A 16,092-nucleotide genomic window follows, 5' to 3' on the forward strand; every position below is an offset into this window, starting at 1 on the left:
AAAAAAGATAAGATATATATTTACAGCTGAAAGAGGCCTTAGAAGTCCAACACTCTCATTTTATAAGAACTAACTTGTCCAACATCACATAGGTGGTAAGTGGAGGACCTAGGTTTCAAACTTTGCCTTAAGAGACCCCTTTCTCCTTGACGTCAATACTATCTTTTCCCTTATGTGACTGTACTACATTCCCAGATGCATATTTATGTTCTATTTTACATGTATTTTTAAATAAGAGCTCTTTTCCAATTGATAAAGGGTCAAAGGATATCAACAGGTAGTTTTCAGAAGAAATCAGTTATCGATATTAAAATGTCACTTTTCTTGCTTAGCAGGTCATATTCACTGAAGGGATGCAAAAAGCATGAGCCATATATCATTGATGTTATCAAATAATATGTAAAATACTAGACAATAGCATGAGTCAGTAAGATAAGACAACACTGAAAATCAGGAACTCAAATTGTACTTTTGCTACAATTAATGATCTATTTTATGCTTCTGTTACCTCATTTACTGAGGAGTAACACTGGGGGATGGATTAATAAAATGTGTGAAATGCTTAAATGCTAATATATGTGCTAAATAAAGGTATTACTGAGATTTTAAGAGAAAAATACTTTCACATAGATGCATGAAAACAAAAAATAATTATGAAACTTGAATAACAGATCCCATTTGTTGATTTTCTACCTAGCATTGGGTTTTTTGTTTTTCTTTCTTTTAAGCCCATGGTTGCAGTATTAAAAAAAAACACCTTCAATTCTTTTGAAAACACTAAGAAATGTAAATGTATGTATCCAAAATATCCATCATTCTTGTAATGATGTAATTACTAAAAATTCTCAAAAAATTCTAACATTTTAATGTTATTTATATAGAAATTAGAGTATAAAAGGCAAAAATGAAGCTATGATAGACATAAAACAAACAAATCTACAATAAACACAATTATATTTATTCTAAATAATGAAAATCCTGGAAGTACCAGGACATCCTACAATCTCTCAATACCCTTCAATGATTATGAAAAGTTTAAAAAGCATAAATGTCCTTTTCTTTCTTTTGTACTTAAATTTCAATGTGATTAAGACCAGTAACAGTACACAACAGTAAAGAAAAGATTTTGACTTACTGAATCATAGTAGAATCCAGTGCTGTGATCATAATATAACCCAGTACTTTCATCATAACTAAATCCAGTTTGTGATACAGCAGCTTCTGCAGCAGCTCTCAAACTTTCAGCTAATGATGAACCATCTAATTCGGCATTTTCTGCTGCTAATACACCTTCTGCTTCCTAGGTAAGTGAAAAGTGGGTGAAATGAGATTGGTTTCTTGGAGAGGGCCAAGAGGTAAGCATAAATAGGCTTTGACCTGAGAAACTGATAAAAAACAAAATGACCTGAGAAGAAGAAGAGAATGCTCTATTTGAAGGGAGTGGAAACTTCACTGTTCAGTGAAAAGGTTGGCTTTTTCTTCCTTAAGGGATTCCATTCAAATTTGCCCCAGTTTTGAAGAAGCTCAAAGTTAGTATATGAGAGCTACTAAATATACCAACATTAAGCCACCACCAGTTAGTCAGGCATCTTTTCTCATTTCTCAACATCTAATTCACGGAAACAGAACAGTAAATAATAGACCCTGAATGAAAAAATAAATAAGGCTATAACGGTTATCTTGTAAAATGTGTTTTTTGTTTTGTGCTTTAAACTTCCTTGCTTTTTAACTTTTGGAAGCTATTTCCCTTATATTACCCAAAACTATTAAAGAAATTTTTGTAAGAAAATATTTAAAACAGATGATACAGGGGGGCAGCTAGATGGTACAGTGGATAAAGCACCAGCCCTGGATGAATTCAGGAGTACCTGAGTTCAAATCTGGCCTCAGACACTTGTCACTTACTAGCTGTGTGACCCTGGGCAAGTCACTTAACCCCCATTGCCCCACCAAAACAAAAAAAAAAATTAAAAGTAAAACAGATGATACAAAAATGTTATGCATTTGGTAACTGCAGGTTAAAAAATTTTGTAGTATGACATTCAGATTAAAAAATATACATCTATGGAAATTAAAGTTCTACCTGCCCAAGGATTATATTCTTTGATTTTATGTATGATTATTTAAATTCTTGTTTCATCTATTTCATAATGATGAAAACAACAATTAGAACTAAACTTATGTAATTAAAAAATCAGGGAAAAAAAGTTACCAGGTAGAAATAATTTGAATCTAACAAGTCTATTACCTGTGAACTAGGGGGGAAATTGTCCTCTTGTTCATATTTAGCACTTTCTGTTGTATCAGTGCCAGTATGACCTTCATCCTCTCTATGTAATGGGTCTGTAGAATTATGACTGGGCTCTTCATGCTCTTGATTTTGTTCAAGTGGAAGTTCAGCCCCCTTATCTGGAGGACTGGCATTCCTATAGTATGTCTGATAATAATAATCTGTAGCAAAAGTAAAGTAAATTTTATCAGGCTTTATATTTTCAAAGTATTTTGTAATCAATGAAGGACACACAAAAAATAATGCTGTCAAATTATAACCACATTGAATTCTATCACCCAATTAACTTCAAAATCTTCTACAAAATGTTCAGATAAATTTTCACTACTAAATCTCTTTTCTGTAACCTCCAGTATCTTAGCTTTAAAACTTTTAAGGAAAGGAATCACCAGAGAAAGATGAAAAGAAAAAAGTATTAAGTTAAACTCTAAAAAATCCTTAGCAACCACTAATTCTCTATCCAGACTCCTTGCTATCTCTCCCCATTACATGACAACTACATGAAGACTGGGTGAAAGGGCATCATCTCCCCAACATGACAGTTTTGTATGGTATGGTAGGAAGAGCACCACACCCGGAACTAGAAGAGCCAGGCTGGAGTTTCTGCTTTTCTGCTTATTAGCTGCGTGCCCTGGGTAAACACCAGGGTTATTGGGAAGATGGGGGCAGCTAGGTGGTGCAGTGGATAGAATGCCGGCCCTGGATTCAGGAGGACCTAAGGTCAAATCTTGCCTCAGACACTTGACATTTACTAGCAGTGTTACCCTGGGCAAGTCACTTAACCCTTAATCCTGCTCCTCCCCCCTTCCCCCCCAAAATCTACTACTGGGTTATTGGGAAGAAAACACATGGTAAACTAAACTGTAAGGTTCTAGGTAACTGTGAGCTCTTTGAACTGAAGCTCATAGAAGTAGAAATACGAACCTATGAGTTTACCAGTTCACACCAAATGGCATCCAGTTAGGCAGACAAAGATAGAGAGTTTAGGGGAAAGATCACTGCGACTCAAATCAGTTAAAAATCAGTCAGGATAACTGACTCTATTATTTAGACTTAGTCCAAGGTGCTAAAGAGGTGAAGATCATGGGCAATATCTCATAAGAGGCAGTGAGTGAATTTTGCATTGAGTAAATAGAACTACTCTCACAAATTATGGCTCTAATCTCAATCAGTCACATCAAAGACATGAGCTTTTTTGTCAAACAAAGGCTCAGGTGATAAGATCAGATCCCTCATTCAACATCAGGACTCCTCCAGGTGACACAGTCAACAACACATTCTTATGTAAAGCACAGCATATACCAATCACCTCCATTCAAAGAGTTATCTGATTTTTTGTAGTCAACACATAGTGAAGAAAGGAACAGGACAAAACATTCTTTTTAGATACTTAGCTGCTTATTTGAAATTTAAAGAAGGACAACTCTAAATTGGGCAGATTCAAGTTAAAAGAATCATTTCCTCATTGCATACTTAATACCTGAGGTTGACCAAGGAGTATAGTCATCTGTTTGAACTTCTACATCAGACTTGTTATTTTCTTTTTTTTTCCTGCAATGAATTTCATTACTGAGCTCTTCTACCTGAAAGAAAACAAAAGGTTATTTTAAAAATGGTACTTTACCCAATTACATACAACATTCTACAATAACTAACAGTAATTATTACTCTTGGTAAAAGCTGCCAAGGTTTTTTTTTTTTTTAAGTACAGAGAACAGTTGGTCTCTTTTCTAAAATGTGACACTATCACAGAATTTCTTTCATCTTTTCCATTTAATCAGAAAAACTGGATATAATGATTCTTAATATCTCCTGCATTTAATTCTTACAGAAATCAGTAATAAACTAATTGAAGGAGATGAAAGCACTCCCTAAATGGACTCTTTGTATCCAATATGTCAAATGCTTGATAAATATGATGCTAATATTAAAAAAGGTTAGTAGTTCTCCATAGAGAATTATAAAACTAGGAAAATACACATTTCTATCTCTATTGTAATTAAATCTGTAATATTACTCAGTGCCCTTCAACCTTGACAATATGTACTTAATTAAATGCATTAATGCAGTTTAAATGCTTTTTTGCACATATTTCTTAAAATAGCAGTTTCATGATTAAAAACCACTGCTCTGGAACAAGGAAACTATGTTAACTACTGAGATGTAGCTACCCTGTATGTGCCTAGGCCATTTGAGTCCTTGAAGGGATCCTAAGTGTACTACTGCTATCTAGGGCATTTGACTAAAAGAAAAGCAAAAGTTGCTTTTTGAACATGCCATGGCCTGATGTAGCTTTAACATAAAATAAAGTTAGTTCACAATAAGTCGTATTCTCTTTGCTCTGTCGATTGTGCAAAGGCAAGCTATGATATATTCCCTGGATAACCTCTGTGCCCACTGAAAACTGATGAAAAATCAATTCTTGATTATATGCCAGATGTGAAGTCAGTCTGGATTATTCAAATTTTGAGCAACTATTTCCTCTATCTGCTTGCTTTTGGCTAGTTCACATTTTTAGCAAGTTGCAAGTAAAAAAAATGGGAAGTGGGGAGAGGGTTGACATGAAAGACTAAAGTAACCTGTGAGTTTATTTTAGCCATTTAAATTATCCATGCCATCTCTCTCTCTCACATTAAACTCATGATCAAGTATGTGTGAAAAGCTTGGAAAAACACTTCGTAATTATACAGGAACAGATGTATGTAAAACCAACTTTGAACCACATACTTTAAAAACTATAACTTCTCTCTGAAGCTCCCCATCTCATTTTTCTCCCTTTCTTCCTATATTTTTTAAGTGAGTTGAAAAGGTCAATAATATAAACATTCTTAAGAAAACAATAACAGTGAAAGGGTAGGTAGGTGGAACAGGGGATAGAGCTCCAGATCTGGAGTCAGGAAGTACTCATCCTCCTGAGTTCAAATTTGGCCTCAGACACTTTACTAGCTGTGTGACTCTGGACAAGTCACTTAACCCTGTTTTCTTCAGTTTCCTCTTCTGTCAAATGAGCTGGAGAAGGAAATGGCAAACCACTCCAGTATCTCTGAGCACAAATGGGCACAGAGATGGGAGATATTGTATAATCATGTCTGAGGAAGGCAAGTGTGGAAAAGGGAGCACCGTCCAACTAGGCTAGAAATATAAGTTGAAGCCAGGTTGGAAAGGACTTTAAAAGCTACACTGAGAAATATATTTTATCCTAGAGCCAAAGAGTCTATTAAGGATGTGACATGGTCAGATTTGTGCTTTTAAAAAGTTATTTTGGGGGCTGCTAGGTGGCGCTGTGGATAGAGCACCAGCCCTAGAGTCAGGAGTACCTGAGTTCAAATCAGGCCTTAGACACTTAACACTTACTAGCTGGGTGACCCTGGGCAAGTCACTTAACACCAATTGCCTCACTTAAAAAAAAAAGGGCATTTTGGCAGCAGCATGGAAGGTGAATTGGAGTAAGGAGATTTGAAGCAGGTAGACCCATTAGAAGCTCCATATAGGGGCAGGTAGGTGGCTTAGTTGATAAAGCACTATCCCTGGATTCAGGAGTACCCGAGTTCAAATCTGGCCTCAGACACTTGACACTTACGAGCTGTGTGACCCTGGGCAAGTCACTTAACCCTCATTGCCCCACCAAAAACAAAAACAAAAGAGTAAGTGATGCTGGTAACTTTGGTGGGAGCAGGTTCAGTAGAGTGAATAATTTGGAGGCCAGATTAAAAAGGGTTGAGGAGTAAATGGCAGAAAAAAAAAGCAGTAAAGGATTTATGAGCATTGATAATGTTTTCTAGGACTTTGGCTGAGAAAGGGAGTGCTATAGGACAGCTTGAGTTGATGGCAGAATCTAATTAGGGGTTTGTTTGTTTTCCTCCCCAAAGGGTGCAGATGATGGGCATTTTTTTAGTGAGGCAATTGGGGTTAAGTGACTCACCCAGGGTCACACAGCTAGTAAGTGTTAAGTGTCTGAGGCCGGATTTGAACTCAAGTACTCCTGACTCCAGGGCTGGTGATCTATCCACTGCGCCACCTAGCTGCCCCATGATGGGCATTTTTGCAGCCCCTAGAGAAGGAACCAGTAGAAAGGGAGAAGTTGAAGAGAATGGATGGATACCTCATTCTGGCAGAAACTGGGGGAAGGGGGGCAGCTAAGTGGCAAAGTGGATAAAGCACCAGCCCTGGATTCAGGAGTACCTGAGTTCAAATCTGGCCTCAGACACTTGACACTTATTAGCTGTGTGACCCTGAGCAAGTCACTTAACCCCCATTGCTCCACAAAAAAAAAAAAAAGAAAAAAGAAACTGGGGGAAATGTCATGTGGACTTTAGATGAAAATATGGGGAAAAGAAGGTGCTCATATTGAATGGTCTCATTTTTCTTAATAAAATAAGAACTGGGGTCCTTAAGGGAAAGAGGTGTGGGAAGTATGAAGTTTGGAGCAACTTCTATAGGGGGTCAGTCAATTATTAAGTGTCATACATTAAGTGCCAATATATCATTATTTTTTTTTAAAGTGAGGCAATTGGGGTTAAGTGACTTGCCCAGGGTCACACAGCTAGTTAAATGTTAAGTGTCTGAGGCCGGATTTGAACTCAGGTACTCCTGACTCCAGGGCCGGTGCTCTATCCACTTTGCCACCTAGCTGCCCCCAATATATCATTATTAAGTGCCTACTAAGTGCCATGCTCATGTTAAGTAGTGAGAATGCAAAAGAGGCCCCTGCCCTCAGAGCTAACAATCTAATAGACAAGGAATCATTTAGAGAGGAATAGGATTGTTATGTTGCCATGAAGGCCCAATTGAAATTAGCATGAATTTATAATAAACCCAGTCCACATGGTTAATTCTTTCAGCTTTTTCAGGAGCATGTAGGTTGAAGATAGATGGTGGGAGTAGTCCAGGGTTAAGGTTTGGCAAGGGAAGAGCAGTGATCGTTTGGATCTGAGGAGAACACTAGGTAAGTATGAGGTCCAGATTGGAAAGGAGGAAAAATAAAGTAAGAGGTGGAGATAATGGCCTGAGAAAGTACTGAGGGGGTGGAGGGATTGGAGGCAATGTAAACCAAAATTTGTTTAGAAGGCTGGGGGGGGGGGGGGAGGGGGAAAGAGAGAGAGAGAGAGAGAGAGAGAGAGAGAGAGAGAGAGAGAGAGAGAGAGAGAGAGAGAGAGAGAGAGGATGAATAAATGAATAAACAGGTAAGAAAAAAAATCACAAAAACATGTAACAAGTTCAGTTGATGCAGATGTTTACAGGGTGTTTAAATGTCCTCAACTCAACGACGTTACAATGAATTTCTGTATTAAGTAAACAAATATATTCGAGGTTGGTAAAAAAAAGTCAAACACAATAAACTTAAGGGTAATATCTATTGCATACGCTGGGTGCTTTACAAACAATTTCAATCTTAGATTACCTCAAAATCGTTAGAATTTAGGACTTGAAGCTACCTTGGATACCAGGCTGACCAACCCTGTCATTTTATAGCTAAGGAAAACGTAGCCCTGAACTTTTCCTATCAAAATATTTTGCCAAGATTGTCACTTTTGACTGGAGCAAAAGGGAGTCCCATGTGGGGTCTGGAATGAAAAGACCCCGGTAATACAAAAACTGCGATTACTTGGATGTAAGTGAATAGTAGCGCAGTCTCATCAAGTATCACATACTTAACGACTAACTTGGACTTAACTGAAATTATTATTCATATTAAAAGAGCCTGAGAAGGAAGAGTAGTACTGGGAAAGTGAGTGGAGCCTAAACTGCCGGCTTTGAAAAACAAAACTCAATTCCGCCTAAGGTTAAAAGTGACCAGCCCAGTGGGCAGCTTAAGCTCTCCTCATTTTGCACTCGTGTGCTATTTTTAAAATACCACATAAAGCCACAATTATGATATCTCAGCAGTCTCCTTCCAAGAGCCCGGGGGATGGTGCGAGCCAGGAGAGAGGCTCGGACAAGATCAGCCTAAGACACTAGAGCCCGTGAAACCCGCAAGGAGGCGCGGGGGCGCGGACTGGAGCGGTTCCTCCGGCGGCGGCGGGGCCCGGGCTGGGTTACCTGGGAGCGGAGCTCCTGGTTGCACCTCTCGGCGCCCTGGTACAGGCGCTCCGTGTGCTGCAGCACCTTCTCGATGTCGCGCACTTGGCGCCGGCAGCTGCGCAGCTCCTGCTCTAGCCTCTCCACCTTGCGCCGCAGCTGCACCAGCTCGGGCTCGGGGGCCGGCGGAGACGGGGAGCGGGGCGGAGAGGAAGGGGCCGCGGCCGCCATGAAGCTGGTGCTCGGCGTCCGCCCGCAGCCTCGCCTCGGGTCCGCGGCGGAGGCGCCCTGGGAGAGGAGGACCGAGGGACCGCGCTCAGGAAGCGGCCCGAGGGCTCAGCGGCAGCCGGAGGGCACGAGGCGCACCGAGCCACCAGACACTGACATGTCGGCGGCTGCCGCCGGCCATGCCTTCCAGAACCGAGCCTCTCGCCGCGCCAGCGGGGACCACGGACAGAGGAATCGAGGCCCAACGGTGCGATCCAGGCCTCGGCCCCGGCGTGGAGGAGCGGCGCTGGCCGCGACCGTCGGTGCCGGACGCGCGGGCCAACTTCTGAACCACAACAACGAAAACTTTATTGGCAACAACTTTAATTTCTCCTATTACCGACTGGGCGCGGGGAGGGCGGGAGGCTAGGAGCGGGCGCACAAGGGCCGCGCGTCACCCGGACGTGTTACCGGAGCGGAGCCGGAAGTGACGAGACGCCTTGGTCTCCGTTTGCACCGGGAGAATGGGGTGGTGAAGTTGAAGCACATGCGCACTGCAAGCTGGAAGGGCTGGAGGGGAGTGAAAGTGGGGGAGAGGGAGAGGGAGAGAGAGTGGCATTGTTCCGGATGATCTTATTGTTCCTGGGAGAATGGAAAGAGGACCCAGAGGGCGACTGTATTCCAGTAGAGGTGGCTGGATGGTGTAGTACAGTGTTTTTCACTCGCGACCCATTTTCGCCCGAGATATTTTTACGAAACCCCGAGTATATAGGTATATAATATACGGATATATAACATTTTACAGTTGCCATACGACGCCCATATGCAGTTACGAGACCCTGACCCACAGTTTAAGAAGCTAGGGTGTAGTAAATCAGGAAGTCCTGAGTTCAAATCTGTCCTCAAAAACTTACTAACTGGGTGACCTGGGCAAGTCACTTAACCTGTTTGCCTCCATTTCCTCATCTATAAAATGGGGATAACAATAACACTTCCCAAAATTGTTGTAAGGATAAAATGAGATTTTATAGCAAACCATAAAGTGCTATATAAATTCTAGCTATTAATAATTATTATTTTGCATTTGTCAACTTTCAGAAGGTTTTTCACTCAGTATAGTGATGAAAAGTCAGGTAGCCTAGGTCCTTTGTTCGAAATTTGCTCCTTATCCTTTATTGTTCTTGTTGAGTTCGTGTGGTAGGTAACTGCTGCCAAAATTGATCTACCAAAATGAAGAAATAATAGAAATAAATGCCTAGGTTTTATTATGCTTAAGCATGGGTTCAGTTCTCAGACCAAAAAAAAAAAAATCTGACAATTAGGATTTTAACAAAGTCTCTTACAGACAAAATTATGTCAGAGTGACAGAAATAATTATTTTACATATTGAAATCTTATACATTCATCTTTGGCCATAAAAGTTAAAGAAAAGATATTCATAATTCCATGCTTCCTTCAATGTCATAAAAGTTGATCAAACTGTTAAGCAAAGTCATAAACTCATACATCCCCTAAGGAAACAAATATAGTCAAACAGACTTTGGGTAAACTAAGTCTGGTTAGGGATTGAGGGTTCACAATAAGCTGATCTTTACACCAAGATAACCAAGGAAACTGGCATTAGGGTAAATCCTTCCTTTCACAGTTAGCCAGGGGAGCTAATAAATAACTAAATCACTTTGAGAACCTCAAAATTCCCCTTGGGCTTTTATCAGAAGAAGGTCAAACAGTCTTCCCATAGCATTATGTTTGGAGAAGTCAGGTTTTTGTTAGGTGAGGTTAGTATTAACAGAAGACACGATTTTAGTTAACCAAAAATTGCCGCAGGAATAACCTGAACCCCAAATAATAAAAATTAAGAAGAGGAAAAAGAAAAATTCCTGTGACAGTTTCCATCTTTGCAAAGTGAAGAGATTGGGTTAGATGGGCCCAGTGGGCCCTTCCAACTCTGAAACTATGATTCTTTGAATACAATGTTACAATGTCATGTTTTAGGATGCTTGTTATGTGTTTATTTTACTTTTCCACAATGCATAGAAGCACAGAACATAGAATCAGAAAGACCTGAATTCAAATCCTACTTGAGACAGTTACTAGCTGTGTAACCCTGGGCAACTCATTTAGCCTTTTTGTACCTCAGTTTTTTCATCTCAAAATGGGAATAATAACACCCACAGTATATACCCCACAGAATAGTTTAAAGATTAAATGAATTATCATATAAAGTACTTGAAAACCTTTAAGTATAATAAATAATAGCTGTTGTTGTTCACAACCCTGGAGGAAGACTGCCTTCCCTAGACTTTTTGCATAGCCCTAAGAATCAGACCTATCCTAATCTGTCCCCATAAGGAGATGCTCTTTCTCTCAGATTTGTAGTTAAATTTTTTTCCCACTTATAAACATTTTTATTTTTTTCTTTCAATAAACATTTATTTTATTTTCCAGTTACATGTAAGAGTACTTTTCAACATTCATTTTCATAAGATTTAGAGTTCCAAATTTTTATCCCTCCCTCCCTTTCCTCCTCCCTCCACAAGATTGAAACCAGGTTATATATGTACAATCCACAAGTGTTCTTTTCATCAGTTCTTTCTATAGGGGTGCATAGTAAGCTTCCTCATTAGTTCCTTGGGATTGTCTTGGATCATTGCATTGCTGAGACTCTGGTCTCAGCACATCATCTTCTCCTAACCACATTTCACAGCCAAAACCTAGCAATTACTAGGGCTGGGACATATGCCTGGGCCACCTAGCACAGGGTATCTAACAGTTAATTTCTTTTTTTTTTTAATGCCAAATTTATCTTTATTTATTTGTTTAATTATTTCATTTTTATGCCAAATTTAGTACAGACACAGATTTATTTTTTTATCCCTCCTTCCCTCCCTCCTCTCACCCCTTCCTGAGGCAATAAGCAATCAGATATGGGTTATACATGTAAGATTATGTAAAACATTACCATATTAGTCATTTTGTACAAGAAAGCTTGAATAGGGGCAATTAGGTGGCATAGTGGATAAAACACTGGCCCTGGATTCAGGAGGCCCTGAATTCTAAATCAGCCTCAGACACTTGGCACTTACTAGCTGTGGGGCCCTGGACAAGTCACTTAACCCTCATTGCCCTACCCCCCCCCCAAAAAAAAGCTTGAATAAAAGAGAAAAAAAAGAGTAAAAAGTAGCATGCTTCAGTCTTTGTTCCTTCAATATCAGTTCTTTCTTTGGAGGTGGATAGTATGTTTCGTCAATAGTCCTTTAGGATTGTCTTGGATCGTTGTATTATTGAGAATAGTTGTCATTCACAGTTGTCCATCAAAAAATATTGCTGGCTCTGTGCACAACATTTTCTTGGTTCTACTCACTTCACCATATATCAGTTCATATGAGTCTTTCCAGGCCTTTCTGAAATCATCCTGCTTGTCATTTCTTGTAGCACATATTCCATTACATACAAGAAAGTTCCAAAGGACTCATGATGGAAAAGGCTCTCCAAATCCAGAAAAAAACAAAAGAAACTGTGGAATATGGACACTGATTGGACCATACTATCTCTTTTGGTTTGGGTGCTGTTGTTTTTCTTTTTTGAGGTTTTTCCTTCTTGCTCTGATTCTTCTTGTATAACATGACTAATGCAGGAATATATTTAATGTTATATACCAGATTACCTGATGTTTAGGGGAGGGGGCAGGAAGAGGAGGGAGGGAGAAAAAATTTGAAATTGGAAATCTTATCTAAGCAAAGGTTGAAAACAAATTAAAAAATTTAAAAAAGAAAAAGAAAACAGAAAAATTATAATATTCCTTTACATTCATATACCACAGCTTGTTTAGCCATTCCCCAATTGATGGGCATTCCTTTGATTTCCAATTCTTAGCCACCACAAAAAGAGTTGCCATAAATATTTTTGTACAAATAGGTATTTTTCTCTTTTGGGGAATGTCTTTGGTATATAAACCTAGCAGTGATATTGCTGGATTAAAGGGTATGCACAGTTCTATAGCCCTTTGGCCATTGTTCCAAATTGCCCTCCAGAATGGTAGGACCTTTTCACAAATCCACACACAGTGGATTAGCATCCCAGCTTTCCCACATCCCCTCCAACATCCATTATTTTCTGTTTTTGTTATATTTGCCATACTGATAGCTGTGAGGTGATACCTCAGGGTTGTTTTAATTTGCATTTCTCTGAGTAGAACCAGGAGAACATTGTACACAGTAACAGCAACATTGAGTGATGATCAACTGTGATAGACTTGGCTCTTCTCAGCAATACAATGATCTAAGAAAGGACTCATGATGGAAAATGCTCTCCACATACAGAAAAAAGAACGTTAGATTCTGAATGCAGATTGAACCATACTGTTTCTACTTTGTTTTGGTTTGTTGTTGTTGTTGTTTTTGAGGTTTCCCCCTTTTTTTCTGATTTTTTCATAACATGACTAATGCAGAAATATGTTTAATGCGATTGTACATATATAACCTATATCAGATTGCTTTCTGTCTTGGGGAGGGAGGAGGGAAAGGAGGGAGGAAGAAAAGTTTGGAATTCAAAATTTTATAAAAACAAATGTTGAAAACTATATGTAACTACATGTACATAAAATTATATGTAACTTTTAATATTAAAAAATAAATGAAATTTCATTCAGTCTGAATAGAACTACATTCTTAAGGTCTACTGTACCTCTTTTCACATAGTTTGTGCGGTCTATTTTTCTCCTTTGTGCTAAATAGTAGAATCAGTAAATTTAGAATGTACATCCTGTAGTGTCTTGTAAACCCCTCCTACACCCCTGAAACCATGTCTCTAAATTTCACAAACAAGCCTGCCTGAGCAAATAGGAGTTGGGAGAAGGAGCCCAAAGGGGTTGCTACACATGGGAACTTGTCAGGTATAAATATTGTTCAGATATGTAAGGAACAACTAGAGAGAGTCTTCTCTCATTGGATACCCTAGGTTTGGGGATCCATTAAAGAAAAATCAGCATTTTTTCCTCTCTTTACATTATAACCATATGGTCAGTTTTCCAGGGTTAAGGAAAAAAACAAAATCACTCAATAGTTGTATATATACAGAGGCTAGACACATGTATGAATATTTGCATATTTTTCACAATGAATTTGTTTTTTCCTTTTTCAATGAGGTAGGAGTTGGAAGAGAGATAATAGATTTATATGTTCAATGAAAAAATAGACATCTTGGAGAGTGCTATAGACATGAAATGTATCATACACTTTCAGATTAGTATTTCTTAATTGTTTCACTTTATTACATGAGACCTTTTGCAGAGTGAGGATAATCTAGAAATGTTTGTACTGTGAAAATAAAACTTAGAAATAAAACTTTTTTTAAAAGCAAATATATCAGGGAAAGCTTAATAGCTATAATTTTGAGTGGATGTTGGGGTATGGGGGTGTGGGTGGCAATGGAGGTGCCAGTTTGTGAGGGGCCTCCAGCTATAACATAAGTAAAATCTTAATTTTGTAAATATTTGGATTTAATATTTAAATGTGTATTTCACAGTACATTAAGGGTTAATTTATTCTTGTTAAATTATATATGTTTTTCAATAGTACGTTTTGAGTTAGTCAATCTCAAGATAATATATGACTTGACAATTTGTTAGAAGGAAATGATTGTGTAATTCTACAAATTTTACAATTCTAATATCTGAGGAAATTTTGAAATTTGAGCAATGCCTAAGGTAAAGAACAACATAAATTTTTCTAAATGCATGCATTATTATATGAGTATGATTTTTAATGAGAAATAAGAGACAGAATCATATAAGGGCTAGGCTGTAAACAGAGAAAGGAGATTCTTTCACTAATAACCTCTCCTTTTATTTTTTATTTTAAAAGATTTTGATTTATTTTCTGTTACATTTTTAGTCCTGAATTGTCTTACTACCTCTCTCCTCACCCTGCAGTGGAGAAGGCCATTGTTTGACATATATATGCATATATGTGTGTAAAACCATACTATGCATATTTCTGTTGTGGAAATGAGTAGAACCCCGAGAAACCTAAAGATCCCAAACCCCCCCCCCCCAAGGAATCCTTGAACTTTCCTGAGGGAGGGGCAGCTCTGTTTCCCACCTCAGAAATGGGTGTTGCTGAGTAAGACCCTAGTATGCAGATAAGCAATAAAAAGGTCTGTAAGATGATATACAGGACTGGGGCAAGATAAGGATGGATGCTGTATATCTTACTGACATCCCATTATCCAAAATTCTCTCCCAGTTATCTGTCCCATCCCAGAAGTTTTGCATTTCTCTCCCAGTGCTTTGTAATTCCCTCCCCTTCCTTTCTTTTTAAACATACAAAAACCCAGGTCTTCTCTCACTCAATTGGACAGCTTTCCATAGTGATCTGTCCCAGAGGTCATGTATTCCTCTCTCCTAATAAATCTCTTTATTTTACAAGATTATGATGGGCCTCCAATTCTTTGGGTGAGTTAGTCCCCTCCCCCCATCCGGGTTGCAAGTCCCCCCAAAACTTCTATTTATCAGTTCTTTCTCTGGAGGTGGATAGCATCTTCCTTCTTAGATCCCTTGTAGTTGATTTGAGTATAATACTCAGAAGAACTTAGTCATTCACAGTTATTGTTCAAACAATGCTGCTGTTACCGTATATAATGTTCTCAGTTCTGCTCATTTGAGTCTTCATTATTTTATGCCAGTCTTTCCATATTTTTCTAAAATCAACCTGCTCATCGTTTCTTTCTTTCTTTCTTTTTTTTTGCTTTTTTTTTTTGCTGCTCATTGTTTCTTGCAACACAGTAGTATCCCATCACAATCATATACCACAACTTATTTAGTCATTCCCCAGTTGATGGGCATCCCCTCAATTTCCAGTTCCTTGCCACCACAAAGAGATCTGCTATAATTATTTTAGAACACACAAGTTCCTTTCCTTTTTTCCTGATCTTATTGTCATGGGGGAAATAGGTAGTAGTGGGTCCTTAGGTATTCCCCTTTAAAGAATTCTAACTCTAGAACACAGTCCAATTAGAATATAATGGTCTTTTATTTGGTCGCTGGAGAAAGTAAGGTCAAAGACTTTGCCTAGAGGGGAGGAGATGACTTAGACATCTCTTTCTCCTCCAATGGAAGAAAGGCCAAAGTTTTTATGGGGTGAACACCTGACAATGGAAAATTCCTTTTTGGCGTGGGGAAAGCTTGAATGAGAGGTGTTGTGGGGAAATAGTCCTTAGGATTTCCTCTGTAAAGAATTACACTCTCCAATGGGTCCTGGTTAGAAATAAAAGAACAGTTTTATTTGGTACAAGAAAAACTGGCTGGGAGGGAAAGTTTAGAACTTTTCCTTCCCAACCAGACTGAGGAGAAACCTTTTATAGTACCTAGATGGTATGACCATCATCACCTGAGTGAGGGTGAAATGTCCCTTATTAGGTGGTGGGTTGGAAGCAGTTTGGTGAGGGGCTATTGTTCTGTCCCCTCCCACCACTTTGTCAGCAGCCACGCCTGATAGGGCTATCTCTTCTAGGGGTGGGGTAGACTGGAATAAAGGGTGGTGGTCCTGGAATTATTTTAGTTTGAATCCCCTTGCCCC

The 16,092-nt window shown here is 38.9% G+C and overlaps 1 protein-coding gene across 2 annotated transcripts in view; it reads right to left on the minus strand.

The window, feature by feature from the left end:
• Positions 1-9,001, minus strand: part of AGGF1 (angiogenic factor with G-patch and FHA domains 1) — a 65,760-nt gene extending 56,759 nt beyond the window's left edge. The window contains exons 1-4 of one of the 2 annotated variants that reach the window (XM_043977735.1): positions 8,330-9,001; positions 3,771-3,873; positions 2,249-2,451; positions 1,136-1,300 (exon numbers count right to left, since the gene is read on the minus strand). In XM_043977735.1, the coding sequence (XP_043833670.1) occupies positions 1,136-1,300; positions 2,249-2,451; positions 3,771-3,873; positions 8,330-8,539 (681 nt within the window). In that variant the 5' untranslated portion in view covers positions 8,540-9,001. Of the gene's footprint in view, positions 1-1,135; positions 1,301-2,248; positions 2,452-3,767; positions 3,874-8,329 lie in introns of both variants that reach the window. The other variant, XM_043977734.1, reaches the window with a different exon arrangement.
• Positions 9,002-16,092: the final 7,091 nt, after the last annotated feature.

Source organism: Dromiciops gliroides, chromosome 1 (genome assembly GCF_019393635.1).
Source record: "Dromiciops gliroides isolate mDroGli1 chromosome 1, mDroGli1.pri, whole genome shotgun sequence".
NCBI classification, from domain to species: domain Eukaryota; kingdom Metazoa; phylum Chordata; class Mammalia; order Microbiotheria; family Microbiotheriidae; genus Dromiciops; species Dromiciops gliroides.